At 35.4% G+C, this 17,843-nt stretch overlaps 1 protein-coding gene across 3 annotated transcripts in view; it reads right to left on the minus strand.

The window, feature by feature from the left end:
- Positions 1 to 17,843, minus strand: part of LOC128217011 (plexin-A1-like) — a 107,829-nt gene that overhangs the window by 13,670 nt on the left and 76,316 nt on the right. For 2 of the 3 annotated variants that reach the window (XM_052923801.1, XM_052923803.1), the window contains exons 21-26: positions 16,186 to 16,344; positions 15,015 to 15,132; positions 11,387 to 11,488; positions 6,045 to 6,193; positions 2,675 to 2,805; positions 1,342 to 1,401 (exon numbers count right to left, since the gene is read on the minus strand). In XM_052923801.1, the coding sequence (XP_052779761.1) occupies positions 1,342 to 1,401; positions 2,675 to 2,805; positions 6,045 to 6,193; positions 11,387 to 11,488; positions 15,015 to 15,132; positions 16,186 to 16,344 (719 nt within the window). The remainder of the gene's footprint in view (positions 1 to 1,341; positions 1,402 to 2,674; positions 2,806 to 6,044; positions 6,194 to 11,386; positions 11,489 to 15,014; positions 15,133 to 16,185; positions 16,345 to 17,843) is intronic. The other variant, XM_052923804.1, reaches the window with a different exon arrangement.

The following is a 17,843-nucleotide window of genomic DNA, read 5'->3' on the forward strand; positions in this document are numbered from 1 at the left end:
TTTTAAAATAAAAATACCATTTCAAAGCAAAAGTGTTTTTGTTTGTTTTATCGAAACTAAGATTTTTATTCTAGACATCTGTTAAATTATTTTTTTAATTCCTCAAGATGATTCTGCACTATGGCCCCTGTATTAACACATAAATAACAAGAGCACCGCGAAACGGAGCATTATACGCCCGAAGAAGATTCAGCTTGAGGTCCTTTTAATGTAGTGATGATTTGTATAAAGTTATTTGAAAATCGCTTTATTAGTTACCAAGTTATGGCCCGGACACGGAATTGCTAACGGACGAGTAACAAAGATGTGGCCCGGACACAGAATTGCTAACGCCCTCCCCCCATGGTGATTCTAGTCTTATGAGTTATGGCCTGGACATGGAATTGCTAACGTCCCCCCCATGGTGATTCTAGACTTTGAGGTATGGACCTGGAAATTGCATGTGACACATCCTTTTAATGCAGTGATGATTTGTATAAAGTTATTTGAAAATCACTTTATTAGTAACAAAGATGTGGCCCGGACACAGAATTGCTAACGCCCCTCATGGTGATTCTAGTGTTTGAGGTATGGACCTGAAAATTGCGCGCGACACATCCTTTTAATGTAATGGTGCTTTGTATAAAGTTATTTGAAAATAACTTTATTAGTGACCAAGTTGTGGCCCGGACACGGATTTGCTAACGCACCCCCATGGTGATTCTAGTCTTTGAGGTATGGACCTGGAAAGATGTGGCCCGGACACAGAATTGCTAACGCCCCCCCCCCATGGTGATTCTAGTCTTATGAGTTATGGCCTGGACATGAAATTGCTAACGTCCCCCCCGTGGTGATTCTAGACTTTGAGGTATGGACCTGGACATTGCATGTGACACATCCTTTTAATGTAGTGATGATTTGTATAAAGTTATTTGAAAATCACTTTATTAGTAACAAAGATGTGGCCCGGACACAGAATTGCTAACGCCCCTCCATGGTGATTCTAGTGTCTAGAGGTATGGACCTGGAAATTGCGCGCGACACAACCTTTTAATGTAATGATGCTTTGTATAAAGTTATTTGAAAATGACTTTATTAGTGACCAAGTTGTGGCCCGGACACGGATTTGCTAACGCACCCCCATGGTGATTCTAGTCTTTGAGGTATGGACCTGGAAATTGCGCGCGACACATCCTTTTAATGTAGTGATGATTTGTATAAAGTTATTTGAAAATCGCTTTATTAGTTATCAAGTTATGGCCCGGACACGGAATTGCTAACGGACGGACAGACGGACAGACAGACGGACAGACGATGGAGGCCATAACATAATACGACCCTTCGGGCGTATAATAAGCTTACTCATGCATGTAGTCCATACGTCCCATCATGATGGCGCATAGATTGCCAGCAAAATTGGATCTGTAATACCAAAAATAGTCAATTACCATTCCCTGATATAAACAACATACCAAAATTATTACGGCCAACACTTCAACAATACAGCTACATCTGAAACTATAATATTTGAACCACAACATGCAGGAGCATGCTGTGACATTTCTTATGGTGTTATACATTAGCATTTAAAATATGTTTTTCAAAACAAAGAAATGTTCAAATCATTAAAATTATCTGCTACATGTTAACATGTCAGTCACACAATGGATTGCCAATATTTCAATTCACAGCAAACTATGATTCCATATTTCCTGTAAACGTCAGTTTACATTATATTTCCCGAATATGTAATTTTTCACAATTATGTCATATTTCCCGCTTGCAAAACTACTCCCTGTAACATCATATTTCCCGTTTGCATAATATTTTCCGCTAACATATTGTTTCCCGTTTACATCATATTTCCGGATTACGTCATATTTTTCCACTTACGTCATGATTCCAAATGTCATCATATGTACTTAAAAATAGCTTAATCATTATATTTTTCAATGGATTTTGCAAATTATTGAAATATAGTTAACTTGCCAAAAAAAGAGCAATATTTTATTCATTCTATTCAATAAAAAGTTTCACTACCTTTACTGGACATCCACAATGATGAAATGATATGTTTGGTTTATTCTAAATTAATTTAATTTGATTGTGATGATAGCTGAACGCTGATATGAAATACTATCAAGTCCATTTCTTGGCAGAAACCAGAACTGTGGCTGAATGAGTAGCCGATAGTATGTTCCTCTTGTAAGATAAGATTCAAACGAAAACATACAATAAGCGATTTTGGTATAACATGTAAAATCATTTGGCTTGCGATCACAGAAAATTACACTTCCACTCATTGTTATGTCATCCAATACAGCTTACTGTGATTAATATGTGAACAATATTTTTGAAATAAACTTCACAATCAACACAGTGCCACATCTTCTACTTGTACAATATTTGAGAGTGCTTGCTCTGGTTTCATTATCCATTAAATCCCTTATTCGAGTTCTTACCATGCATTAAGCAGCGTGCATATAAATTACATCAATATTCTTATTAATAATAGGCACGCTACTTATTGCACATATATGGTACAAAACAGTTACTACACCCACTACCCTTGTGATTAGAATTATAAATAATTTGTGCAACTGCTAGGTGTGTACAATTTGAATAACTCGAGTAATACGTGCAGAATCTATTACTCAATCTCCAACTACATTATTAATTTATCGATATCACATACTTTTCTTTGATAAAGAAGTCTTTCTGTTTCTCCATGGTCGTTATCAGGGAAACGAGGAAGAACTTGTTCTCAAGCAGACCTTGGAAACGTTCCATTCCCGTCCTCGCTCGAGCCCGCAGTTCATCAGACATCTGTAAAGGTGAGAAATAATCATTAAACATCAGCTGTCATTGAGTGGCATATCAGATTGTTTTTTTAATCTTAAAAATATATTAGATATGGAAAACATCAATATGTACGTACACATCATAGCAAAATGATATTTGATGAGATGTTATATTTATGTTACTGCCACATATACAATTATAAACAAGTGTTTTTTGTCATACATTATGCCTCCCTGAGCGCCATGTTGTCAGGATTTGGACGATTGAATGAAGTCAAGCTTCAGGGCTATGGGTGCAGGTAGTGTCTAGTTACTACACAGACAATGTTTTGCTTCAAGAACACTGTGACCTTGACCATTTACCCGATGACCCCTTAGATTAAAAGGGGTCATCTACAGGTCAGGCCCAACCACCTAGTAAAGTTTGATGATCATAGGTCCAAGCTTTGTTGCGATATCACTGGGAGAAGATTTGTTATTTTTTTCGTGTAAAAGGTCACTGTGACCTTGACCTTTGACCCGATGAAAACAAAAATCAAGAGGAGTCTTTTACTGGTCAGGCCCAACCTTCATGTCAAGTTTGATGACCATAAGACCAGGAATCGTCTAGTTTGCCTTCAAGGTCACTGTGACCTTGACCTTTGACCTGATGATTCCCAAAATAAATACGGGTCATCAACTGGTCCGGCAAAACTAACAAGTCAAGTTTGAGGGCTATGGGTGCATGCATTGTCAAGTTATTTCTGGACAACCTTTTATCATTCAAGGTCAATGTGGCCTTGACCTTGGGCCTGATGACCCCCAAAATCAAAAGGGGTCATCAACTGGTCAGGCCCAACCTACAAGTTAAGTTTGAGAGCCATAGGTGAAGGCATTGTGGGGTTTCCATCTAACAACTGTTTTACCATTCTAGGTCAATGTGACCTTGACCTTTGGCCTGATGAACCCCAAAATCTACAGGGGGTCATTTACTGGTCAGACCCAACCTCCAAGTCAAGATTGAGTGCCATGGGTGCAGGCATTGTCAAATTACCAATCAGACGACCTTTAATCATTCAAGGTCACAGTGACCTTTACCAAATGACCCCTAAAATCCGGGGGTCAAGTACTGGTCAAGCCCAGCCTCAAGTTTGATGACCATAGGTCTAGGCATTGTTGATTAATCAATCGGACAAGCTTTAAAATCTTTTTAAAATTTAAGGTCACTGTGACCTTGACCTTTGACCTGATGACCTCTAAAATCAAAAGGGTCTCTTCTGGGCAGGCCATTTCTTCATGCCAAGTTTAATGACCATTCGACAATTGTTGAGTTATCACTTGGACAAGCTTTGGTCTACCGACAGACCGACGAACCGACCGACATGTGCAAAGCAATATACCCCTCTCCTTCGAAGGGGGGGCATAAAAAATAAGAAGCCTACTTATTAAGGTGTGTCATCCATGCATGCATAGTGAAAGTTTGTAGTTACTTTGACTATGAGCTTGTGGAACTCTTAAATGTACCTTAGTAAATTAACAGTTCATTTACTGCTTCTCGGTATGAAGAGAAACTTAAGTACATTAACAATAGCATCTATCAACATTAAATGTTAGGACCTATAAATTGATAAAAGTACATAAACATAATGTTAATGAGATTTAAGCTGGGAGATCAAACAAAAAGCTTATCAGAAGCCCAGGTTTCCCAGAAGTATTTCTTCATTCAATCAAAGTATTTTATCACATAGACAAAGAAATTAAAGACAATATGAAATATAGAATGATAAAGGTGTAATTTCATTCTTTACATAAGACAGTTACAGAGTGAAAGCGAAGGCTAAATTTATGTCTGTTTTATTTTGAACATTAGTAAAACAAGAGTTAAATGTCTTGCTACATGAGTGTATTGCCTCTGGCTATATATTTACCAAGTTTCATTTAAAACTCATAAACTGTTTTTTACTTGTTACAGGTTGAAGCTTAAAGTTCTTGCACACAACAAATGCGCTGATGACGCAGACTCCAGTGATAACTACATCAATACTATGACAATAAGACGTCATGTTTTCTTCGAAAGACAGACAATCCAAAACATAACACACACAAGAAGACAAAATCATTTTGAGCCGCTAAGCCCAGTATCGAACAAGAACACCGCAAGCAAATCCTCCTTGCTCGTCCACTTTACTCAGTCAAACAACTTAGGGATTAAAAGAACAAATATGTTTAAATATGGGAATTGCATCTCTCATATGGGAATGACAACTAAGAATGTGAATTAAAGGTTTCATGATATCGTCAATGAGCTATTACAAAATCAAAGTCTTTGAAGAACTCCACATTGGCAATAGGAACACCAAACATAATGCAAATAATTGATTCTCAACTGCTTTACACAACAAAAAACAAACAAAAGAAACAGATAAGCCAAAATTCACATGTATCCAAGAATAATGCAAGGAGGGAAACAGCCACATAACAATTAACACATTCAACTTGCTGGAACAAATGCAAATCAATCTACATTTTGCCTCACCAGATTTTGATAGTTCTAACATTCCTGAGTGATGTCTGACAATGTGGCTTTCAGCAATCAAAGAGGCTTTATAAGTCAGTACAAAACAAAGACAATACAACTATACCATACCATACCATTGCTTGTGTCAATAATTGATTCATGGAACCAACATGCTATTGAAATTGAGCATAAACAGTTTAGCAATGCATTTTTCTCATATAATATCATTTCTTTTATTGTATATAACTATAACTATTGACATCTTTGAAACATTCAAAAAACAATACATATTGCTGTATGAACCATAACATAAGGAAGTGGTTACTTTGAGCATTACCTGTACAAAATATTGCTATATTACCATCAATGTTTAAAGGCACATTAGCCAATGTTTGGATGTTATCAAATGTAAAATAAAAAATAAAATTTTGAAAAACATCTCAATGTGATAAGATAAAAAATAAAATCAACTTTATAAACAAAAAGATATAGAAGAAAATAAGAAAAAAAATATATAAATACGGCGGCAGGAGATGATAATAATGTTTCGCCGTGATCCAATTTAAGCATCATACCAATCATTAGTATTGCTAAGAGCCATATGCCAGTTTGTTAAAAAAATCATGTTACAGGGTTAATGTATCAGCTTAAGTTTTCTAACAATTTTTTTTAACTATTGGGCCTTTGTTTTTTATATGCATTAAATGTTGTACAGGTAATACAGTGTTCGATATACAAGGTGAGAAAGGGTTAGAAAGCATGCGTACCTTGTAACTACTTACTACAGGATCTGACATCAGATAGTCGGTAGCGAACATGGCATTACACGCGTACTGTTGATACGAGTGGTAGGGGAATCCCTGCTCAATGAGGTTACGATTAACTGTTGACATGGACGTCTGCATGTCAAGGAACTCTGAAAAGGGTTAGTGAATGACAAACGAACAATTACTTTAAACAGTTAAGGTGGTGGGGTAAGTTGCTCCGTCAAAATTGACGTTCAAAATAAAATATCTTTCAAATTCTTTGAAATTTGGATAGAATGATGTGTCAGGCATGTTTTCCTCATTTTTACCAAAATGACTTATGTCGGCGTTGTCGGTAAGTGCAAAAAGACGCTATCTACCACGATACCCCTTTTTACGTTTTTGATACGTTTTGCGTTACTGATCAGCCATTTGTGTTTATAAATTTATGGAAATTGCTGTAAAGATGCCTCAATACAGTTATATAACTAATACAATATGCATTTTCAACAAATGTGCATATTGTTTAATTTGCAGGAGATAAGCTAAGTTTCATTAGATAATTGTGCACGTATATTTACGTTCAACGACTGGCATTGAAGTGAAAATAACTTCCTTAAATGCACGGCACTTCCTATATTTTTTTCTATCATTTTATAGCCTGATATTCAGCCTTTCGGGTCATGTAATAAAATATATGTGTTTTCGGGCTAAATAAGCAACCAATTTAAAACAATGCGTTCAGAAACGTTTGTTTTAACATTGCTGACGTAAACGTTGTTTTGATGTACGTTGTTGTAATGCTGGCGTTAAATCTTGATATTTTGAAAATTGAATGCAAAAAAAATGTTAAAATAGCATTTTGCCAATGCAACGGAAATATGATTTTCTAAAACAAAATGTTTTTGATAGGTTTGCATTAATGATTGATTAAATTTATATGTTGCATGAATGATAGCGATTATGCACATACACGTGCATGCGTTTTGGTAAAGGTAAGATTTATTATAATTTGCGATCATCACCTATACATAAGAATGTTACATAACTTTATTAAGATCTATATCATATACATAAAATCATAACCATTTAACATTCCTGGATGATAACCAGTACTCTCATCAAATGATGCTCCGAGTGGGGATTAAACCCAGGACCTTCTGATCAAAAGGCCGATTAGTGCAATCTGTGTTAGCAAGTGCTCGTTTTTGTCAAAACCGTGCACGTGCTCAATAAAACCGGAAACAACATCATATACAATACAAATGCAGAAGATCGATGCAATTAAGCAGAAGACATGATTATTCGCAAGAAAAATGGAAAGTTTACTAAAGAAAACACCAAGAAACGGATGCAGAACCTCGTACAGATTCGTAAGATAGGCGAGTGTAACTTGGAAGGAAGACGAGTTGTTGAATTAAAGATTTTAATAGACGGCTTGAAAAAATGCTGCAAGTGCGCGGGACAGTTGTCGCTTACGAACATAACATCAGAAACTAATTACGGTCTTGGGAGTATTCTTCATATAAAATGCATGTCATGTCTGGCTGACAACACAGTGCCGACTGGAAAACGACACAAGGCTAGTGAGCACAAAACCGGGACTCGATGCTTTGATGTAAATACAAAGTTAGCTGCAGGTAAATATTTATTTCGAAAATTACAAATATAAAGAGTAATAGTTTGCTGCAGTTTTCAGTATGCATAAATATTACTATTATTTTAATGAATGTTACCTCTCAAAAATCCCTAATTAACGCCAAATAGGTTGTATATATGTTTTGAAATGCTTCGATTCTTTCAGCCATGATCAACGCAGGCGTTGGGGAACAACAAATGAATAATATTCTTGTCTACATGAACCTCCCCTTTGTTAATAAGAAGACACTCAAGAACAGGGAGCGTTAAATCGGCGAGAGCATTGAGGCAGTTGCCGCCCAGTCATGTTCACGTGCAGTGGAAGAAGAAATTCGAAATTCTGAGTAACTAGTCATACATTACAAATGAACTATTATAAAGTTATGGAATAAAACATAACTGTACTTAATTCAAGTAAACGCATTCCAATGACGGATATTATTGAACTAGAAGCTTAGTTATACAAGGAAATGCTTCTATAGTATCTTTCTTATTGTACTTAAATGTTGAGAATAATTGAATTGTAGGGAAACAGATGAACAGTGGGTAGAGGTTTCGGCGGATGGCGGCTGGCAGAAACGAGGAACTGGTCACAGTAACAACAGCTTTGTCCGGTAAATAGGATTCCAGTTACATTTCATCTTGAAAGCTTGCAACAAGCGCAGTGTGCTCTTCAAAATGAGTTATGGAAAACACTCTGCACTAGCATATCCCGGGGGGACACCCCCATCGTCCGAGTATACTTTTATTACAATATATAGAATATATAGAAGGAACAAAGTAACAGTACGCCCAAAATGCAGTATTTCGGACTAGATATTGTAAAAAAATTCAGGGACGTATCCACTCCAGCTAAATCGTTAAACCATTTTTTTTTCGCTTCTGATGGAGAGACACAAGTAGAAAGTTTACGCTTCCTAACTTACGCCCCCTCTAACGTCGAATCAAGGAACCGCCCCTGCTGTGTAATGCACATGCATGTCTGTCCCCCATAATTATAAAGATGTAAACCGAAAAGTTATATCATCTTGAGTGTCCATATTTTGATACTTTGCAAAATATTTGTATAAGTACAAATTCATTCTTAAATATATTTTGATGAATCGAATTATTGAATTCATACACTTCTGTAAACGTCTTTAATGCATATATTCTTCTTTTCATCAGGGCACGTGACAATTGTTGGCAAATCTTCAAAGAAATGTTTGAGCTTTGGCGTTCCTAAAAAAAATTGTAGATTTTGCAAGAATGCAATCAGAAGAAAAGTTCCAGCAACGAAGCACAAATGCGGGAAGAACTGGACGGGCTCTTCAAAAGCAATGGGGCCTTTCCTGACATTGAAATGCCTTCAGGATTTGAAAAGAAAAGGCCTCGAGGTGAATGCATTAACAATGGACGACGACACGTCAACGTATGCTAGAGTGAAACGATGCCTTTTCCCGTCCCTTCGAAAAAATAGTGATAAAAACCATGTTGTGAAAAACATGACAAACTGCTTTTACAAAGTAAAATAAAAAACAAAAAAATAGGCAATGAAACCATTTCATTTGTAAAGAAGTGCTTTTCTTTCACTGTATCCCAAAACCAAGGTGATCCAGCCGGCATAAAGAGAAACCTTACCGCCATTGTTCCACACAGCTACGGGGAACATGGCAGCTGTGACCAGAGTGGTGCCGTGCTGGGGACGCAAATTACCGTCATTCGAGCTTGTCGCACGGGAAAAACCTCACGGATCAGGCCGTAAGAGAGGACATTGAAAAGGTGATAGATCCCTACATCAGCGCAAAAATGACGGAAAAGCTGGCAACACTTTCAACAACGAATCCAAACGAGAACATTAACATGATGATATCAAGAAAAGCGCCTAAAGGATCCCATTACTCTGAGTCTGAGAGCCTTGATATTCGTGTTTCGGCGGCAGTAGCACAAAAGAATGAAGGACACGCTTATATATTAAAGGTTTGTTTGTGTCTACGACCTTATACTTATACATATTTACTTCAACCATTATATATTTTACAACGATTTTGAAGGAAGCTATGATAGCTTATACTAAGTCACTTTCGTTGGCACGATGTTGCGCGAGAGTGTGGTCTTGTGTTGTGGGGGAAACCGGAGTACCCGGAGAAAATCCACTTGTCCGGCTTGGTGACCACTAACAAAACTCACATGTGCCCAGGCCGGGAATCGAACGCCGGTCGCCTTGGTGAGAAGCGAGTGCGCTAACCACTGGGCTAACCGGACAACTTCTACATATTTATAAAACAAATGTAAACAAATATTTCTATATCCTATACAATGACGATGATGATGATAATGACGACGACGACGATGACGACAAAGACGATGATGATGATGATGATGATGATGAATGGCTTTCAGGTGAACAATGCCCACAGTCTATCACCAGGACATATCACAACGAAACGTTGCCAGGAGTTAGAAACGCCAGTTTAACGCCACACAACACAGGATTGTAAAACAGAAAAGGCGTCGTATCGAGCTAAAGGTAGATACGTTTATAAAGTTCAATCAACACATACACATGGTACATATACGTCCCTTACAAATAAGGGTATTCCCTATAGTATTTTAAATCCCGTGATATTCACATGTGTAACCTATCCCTGTTAATTAGTGTATAACTATACATTAATAAATCTAGCGAATGGATCTCTTAACAATTTCGCCCTTTCATATATGGTAAAAGTAGACGAGCGTTGGATTGACAAACGTACGTGCACCATGCGCCCTATCGGGATGCCTCAAGGGTATTTTTATTAGCATTATTATAAGCATTATTATAAGCATTATTATCGATATTATTTCTATTATTATTTTTATTATTATTATTATTATTATTATTATTATTATTATTATTATTATTATTATTATTAGCATTATTATTACTAGCATTATAATTATTATCATTATTATTATTAGTAGTAGTAGTAGCAGTCAGTATATAGACGTTTAACGTTATTAAATATGCTAGTTAGTTCATTATAACCAATGACGTCGACGTCAGTCGTTTACTTTGAAATTACGTGTTGTTTATATTGTGAAGGTTAATATTGCAAAAATTAATTATTTTTTATTTTACATTTTGAAGGTTTGAACATTTGGCTATAACATATCAAAAAATAGCCATGGGGACCGCCATCATCTTAAACACTTATTTTGACGTTGAAGACAGCAAGGGTACGTTAAAAAACGAAGAAAATGAATATTAAAAATGCGAGTTTTTCTGATATTTCTAATTTATCTTTCTTGTGTGTGCAAATATGAAAATGAAAACGTATTATGCTTGGTTCATCGTATATTTATAGCAATTTACATGTTTTTTCGATGAGATTTAAATATTTGATGACGCAATTTACCACGAAATTAAAGAAATTACGGTGCCATATAAGATAGCCGGTTTTTGCACTAACCTTCACCGGAAAGGTATTTTATTTCGCATAAATGATTAAAGGAAGCTTAGCACTTTATGCTTACCAATTTTAAGTACATTTAGAAAATATTTATTTTTAACGTCGAAAATTGGTTGAGCAACGTACCCCACTACCTTAAATCTCTAGACAATACAAGTTGTCATATAGATTAGCTGATCAATGTGAGATCTGATCATCATATCATTTAATCACTTCAAGCATATTTTTTTTCTACTTAAAAGCATAAAACATTCGTTATCATATTTCCTTAGCCTGAGCAAATCTTCTGACCTTCTTTTGCCACATGTTTGATTTCCAGTTCAAGGTTGTTGAGTTGTTTTTCCAATGCTTTAGCTTTTGACCCCACCTTTCGATACTTGCAGACAAAGATCACTGCAAATAAACGGCCAAAGAATGCTTTCACTGTAATATCAGTGAAAGAATGCTATCACTTGATATACAAGTCAAGGAATGTTTTCACTGAAAGTATCAAACAAAATGATATCACTGCAAGGAAACAGACAAAGAATGCTTTCACTGTAAGAGTAAATCAAAGAATGCTAGCAATGGAACAAAAACACAAACAAGCAAATTTGTTAAATTGATATCCCCCACCTGATTGGGATAAGTCAAGGAATGGAAATCAATTGTTGGTGATATATATATATATATATATATATATATATATATATATATATATATATATATATTTTGAGTTTGATTGCAACTGTTTGAAATAAAAAAAATATTGTATATAATGTAGCATTTAGAATTGACCAAGAAACCTAGTTTATGACTTCATGTTACCCAGTTCCAAACTAATCTAAGATTTCATCAAGGCATACATTCCGATTAAGTTTCATGAATATTAGACCATACATAATGCCTTTAATGTGTTTCAAATATTTTTCTAAGATTTGACCTAGTGACCTAGTTTTTGACCCCATGTGCCCCACTTCCATTACAAGCTGTCCATATTTAATCAAGGGGTACATCATGACCAAGTTTGAACATAATCCAACCAATTATTACCATTCCGGACAGAAAAAATGAAAAAGATTTGACTTTGTGACCTAATTTATATGTGACTTAATTTTAAATAAGTCAAAGATTTCATCACGGAAAACAATCTGATTAAGTTTTATGAATATTTGACCATGTATAATGCCTCTAGTACGTTCAAAAGATTTTTCGCGGATTTGACCTAATTTTCAATCATATGTGATCCAGTTTTATTTACGACCAAGAGTTCATCAAGTAAAACATTCTGATTAAGTTTCAGAACTATTTGACCATGTATAATGCCTCTAGTATGTTCCAAAGGTTTTTCTAAGATTTGAATTTAAGTGACCTAGTTTTTGACCCCATGTGACCCACTTTTATTAGTGGTCGAGATTTGATAAAGTGGAACATTCTGACAAAGTTTGAATATTTTCTGATCAATGCCTACCAAGATATGATACCGGATGGACGAACAGACGGACGGAAGATCGGCGGGGGATAATAACGCAATCACACAGATGTTACTGGAATCAGTTCAACAGGTCATCAGGTAGAAACACAGATTTTCATTTGTGTACTGTGCCCTTTAAATTATGGCCATGGCAATGCAGAATCAACAACACAAATCGATAATAATCCATTCCGAAGACGTATCATGGTTAAGATAAATATTTTTTGGTCGATTCCTTTTAAATGATTTTTCGGTAAGTTACCATTAATTCAAAATACCTTTCCAACTTCCACAATGTTATACAATTTGAAATAACAGTAATGGTGCTCTTGACATTTCTATAATGGAAGGGCAATAAGGGTGACTACAGCTATAAGGCTAATTATCAAACTCGTCCGAGGTTTTAGCCAATACACATTCTGACCAAATTTGGTAGTCATTGGACAAGTATGTGCCGTTTTATAAATATGCGTATGCAAAGTATGTATTGTTTAAAAAGTAACACATGCCCATTACTCTTACAATATTTAAGTTGGAGTTATATGACTTGTCACAAGAGAGAATTTTAGTTCTGTAAATAAGGTTCATGTAGCTTTAAGTTAATAGCGTCAATGATTGTTAAATAATAAAAAAAAAAATTTAAAACATTTAAAAAAAATAATATAAGAGTGTCATCCAATAAAAAATCATTTTCCATATAGATAAAAAGTGAAAACTAGCCTCGCCTCTGACACCCAGGTTTTCTTAATGAATCATTGGGTGAAGGTATTTGACAAAGGGTCACCTTAGGAAAAAGTTTATTAAATATTTTTGAAATCGGACCAATAGTTTCTGAAAAGAAGATTTTCAAAATTTTCTAAATATTCTTAAGTTGGAAAGTAGTCCCGCCCCTGGCGGCTATGTTTTTATAAATCAACATAGGATGGAGGACTTTAATAGGGACACCTAAGGAGTATTTCCTTAAGTTAATTTAACAAGAGGCCCAAAAGGGCCTATGTTCTACTGGCATGGCTCTTGTGGTCATTTTCAATCCAGAGCATCTACGTTTGAGTAATAGGCAACAAATATATAGTTCACTTTTAGTGTTTGGGTTAGCTGAAAACGCTGCACGTTCAAAATCTGAGGACAGGAAGAGTTGTTAGCAGATTAGTTGCATGAACTATTTTAATATGTGCCAAGTAAAGGTAATCTGAGGGTAAAAAATATTTGCTTTCAAAACTGTACTCATCGTCAAAATTTCATTTCTGTAGCTTTAAAAATAAAAAGTTGGTCAAAGTCAAGGACATCCAAGGAAAACATTAATGCTTGTTTGCAAAACTGTTCACATGGTCAAAATTTCATTACTGCAGCTTTAAAAATGAATAAGTAAGTCAAAAGGGGTGGGGCCAGCTTTTGCCCAAGGGGCATTATTTCAAATGTTTTCAATTGCCTCATATGATGCTCCACAACAAATGTCAAAGGTATGGGCCTTGTGGTTTGAAACAAGAAGATTTTGAAAATATTCCTTAAATAAGTCTCTAGGAAAATAGTGACACCCAGGGCAGTGCCAGTTTTGACCCAAGTGGCATAATTTGAACAGCCATGGTAGTGGACCACTAAATAAAGCCTTGTTCAAAATAGCAAGGATTTGCATACTGGTTTCAGACAAAAAGGTTTTTAACATTTCCCAATTTAAGGGGGGGGGGACGTCCCTTACAAAGAAAAGAGAACTCTTTTCTGGGCCTCCGCCAACGTCGCCGAGGTTGTTTGCATTTGCCGCACTGGTCCCTTGTGGGACAATCTCCAGGGGGGGGGCGGTAATGACCCCAGGGGCATAACTTGAACAAACCTTCACAAGCAATTGTGACTTTACATGTAAAATTGGCTAAAAATAGACCTCGTTCATGTAGACTTGGATAAAAAATAGACTTAGCTTAAAAAAGCATTTTTTATACTTTCAAGACCCATAATCCAGGCATGCATGGGCAGATTTGGCTGGTTTTCAAAAGGATCCGAGTACTAATGAATATCTAAATACTGTACAAATTCCATCGAGATACAATCAAAACTGAAGACTGTATCGTGTTCACAAGCAATTGTTTACAGACGCACGGACACAAGGATGCACATACTAAGTACACATTTCCATCGCATAATCTCTTCTGGCCTTTGGCCAGTAGAGCTAAAAACAAAATGCACCGGAAATGCATGCCAATGACTGTCCATTTATCAATGATTTCTGGTAACCAATGGGCATAACTGGGCAAGTATTTTTGCCAGAGAGATTGTACTTTGTGCAAGCATATATGATTTCGTCAATTTAAACACATGAACACATACACTAAGTTTTGAAATGACAATGACAACTCCCAGGATATGGAAAAACCTAACCTTAATTGTTTAGGGGCAAACAGCAAAGCTTTAATCAACATATAATTACAGAAATTAAAACTTAACACAAGCAAATCTATAATTATATATTCTTACCCATCACAAGAAGAAACACCGCTGCTCCACCTGATGCTCCGGCAATGATAAGAATGATGTTCAGCTCTTGTTGGTATTGGATGTATCCTAAAGACATATTGATGTTTCCAACTTTTACCTATACGTAGGAAATATAATAAAATAAATAATATTAGTATACTCGATGAAGTTTAAGAAACCCAGCAAATTTCCAGACACTTACATAGAATAACGCATTCACAGAAACATGCCCCCGACTGCGTCTTGTCGGATTGTAAATAAGATTAAAAAATATTAAAAAAATATATTAAAAAACAGGCTTGATTAAAATCCCATTTAACTGCTCAGCTTTCCTTTCAAAGGTGCTGTACAATCTTTTAATTTGATTGAAGTTGAATTATCAGACATAGCTGTATGGTTGTGATAAGTACTGGTGAATGTTAACCTCCAAATGTGACCTTAACCTTTGACATAACAAGACAAATGTCATGCACAACTCAATTTCATATGATGATCTACAATTCTGTGAAGTAAAATGTAATCCCAACTAAAAGTTAAAACGTTATGGCTCAGATACACAAGTGAGTGCTTTATCATTGCTATCGTATAATACTGATTTCTGTATGTGATCTTCAACGTTGAGATATAAGGACCCGTATTAAATGCGCTTCAGAACTACGCGTGGAGCTTTACAGTTTTGTGAGGTTTAATTGAATTCACTTCAATGGTTAAAAGGTTATGGCTAATACAATATTTTTTGCCATGAAAATATTATTGTATGATATTGATCTCTAAGTCTGACCTTCCCCTTTGCAAAACAAACAAGACTTATATGTTCCTCACATAAGGTTTCCATTGGGAAAAGTAAACAAAAAGTCCTAAACCCTATTGTCATTAGAGTTTTTCAACAATTATATAGACAGACAGACAGGATGATTACTATTGGCCGAGATATAGGATTAATCACAATACACATTCTAATCGATCGTCATCAGATCTCCCTTGTAGGCAATAGTGTGTACATTAGTCCACGTGACAAGCTGTTCAACGGTGCGAAATATGGACAATATTGACAATCAATAAACTTTAATGAAACAGGTCCCAGGTCTCAGAGCCCTATGGATGTATTCACTGTGCAACACAACTCTGGTAGTTGGAAAAAGGAGAGAATAAGGCAAACAATTATGCTTACATTAACCTCCGGTAGCTGACCAGGCTGGGATCCCTTGGGCTGGTTGCGTGGTGCAGCACAGGTCATGTAATTCTTGTTCACCTCTATCATTTTACAATCTTCTATGCCAATGGTTATTTTGTAGTCACTTGTGCCAGCAACAAGATTTAAATCATTGCCCTGCAATAAAAGTAACGGTGTTATTTTCTGCACTTATTCTAATTGAAAATATTTATTGTTTATTATTTCAATTTTTCGACGGTAAAAGACAAATCGCATATTGTTATAAGAATTAAGGATGTGCTAATGTAAAAGCTACACTTTTTCATGCAATGACTCACATTGACGCCTTAGGAAATGTTTTGGCCAGATTTAAATCGCATTATTATTTAACTTATAGTACTCGGGCTTGTTCTAGAAAATCTTAATTTCGATGACTGTGTTTAACACAAAAGAGGATGGACTTGTATTAAGTACAGTGCATCAAACACAAACATGACCGTTATCGTTTATACCTACGATACATTATTTACATTATTCAAACGCATACTTTCAGCTTTATGTTTATATTAAAGCTGCACTCTCACAGATTGAACGTTTTGACAACATTTTTATTTTTTATCTTGGAACGAGTCATTTTTTTGCGAAAATCCATGGAAACCAGTTATATAAGAGTGCTGACAAAAATTACTTATGTAAATTACAGTTACGGTTTAAGCCATAAAACATTAATTTAATTAATTTAATTTTACATAAAAATTACAGTAACGGTTTAAGCCATAAAACATTAATTTTCGAACGGAAGTATGAAAATCTATGATCTGATATTTTGTCAGCGATCTTATATCATTGGTTTGCAGATATTAACGCAAAAAATTGCTCTTTCTAAGACAAAAAATAAAAAAAAGTTGTAAAAATGGTAAATCTGTGAGAGTGCAGCTTTAACATAACCGAACAAGTACATTAGTGTTTGTTGTTGGCAATATTTCTTTGAAGTTCATTACACTTGGTCTAAAATAGTAAGGTTTCCTAAGATGTTTAAGGTAGAACACCAATAATAGTCTTCAAATGTGTGTAATACGGCATATATCAGATATATACATCAGCATTTCTATTTTGAATTCTGATTCATTTACATAGATTGCAGGAAAGATTGAACAAATCAAAAACAAAACCTTACTGTAAAGAGGCTATTATGATATATTAATGGAAGGCAATACAACAAATTTTGACTATAAGTAGATGTATATGGCAAATATATTGATTTGTACTCTTATTTGTGCTTTAAGTAGGAAATGCCTTATTTTTAGCAAGAGTGTCTTAGCTGAGGTGATATTATCGTGTAATAAGGTCGAAGAAAAAATAGCAAAACATAAAATTACCATTTGTCTTTGATCATACTGTTATGGTACCTTGAAATACGACTTCACGATTCTCGACAAAATAGCTCATCCTAGTAATCTGTGAATTTACTGTGATTCCACTATAGGCGTGTCCAGTGTTGTCAAATGAAACTTAATTATGACTTTAATAGTTTGCACTTAATGTCAGAATTAAAATGGATATCATACAGGTTATATTCAAGACTCTTTAGCTTCATTTGAGGACCGTATGAAAACGATCATAATTTTTTTTACCTTTGACATACAGAATCACACAATCGATGGAGTCACCTAATG

Source organism: Mya arenaria, chromosome 14, assembly GCF_026914265.1.
Source record: "Mya arenaria isolate MELC-2E11 chromosome 14, ASM2691426v1".
Lineage (NCBI taxonomy): Eukaryota > Metazoa > Mollusca > Bivalvia > Myida > Myidae > Mya > Mya arenaria.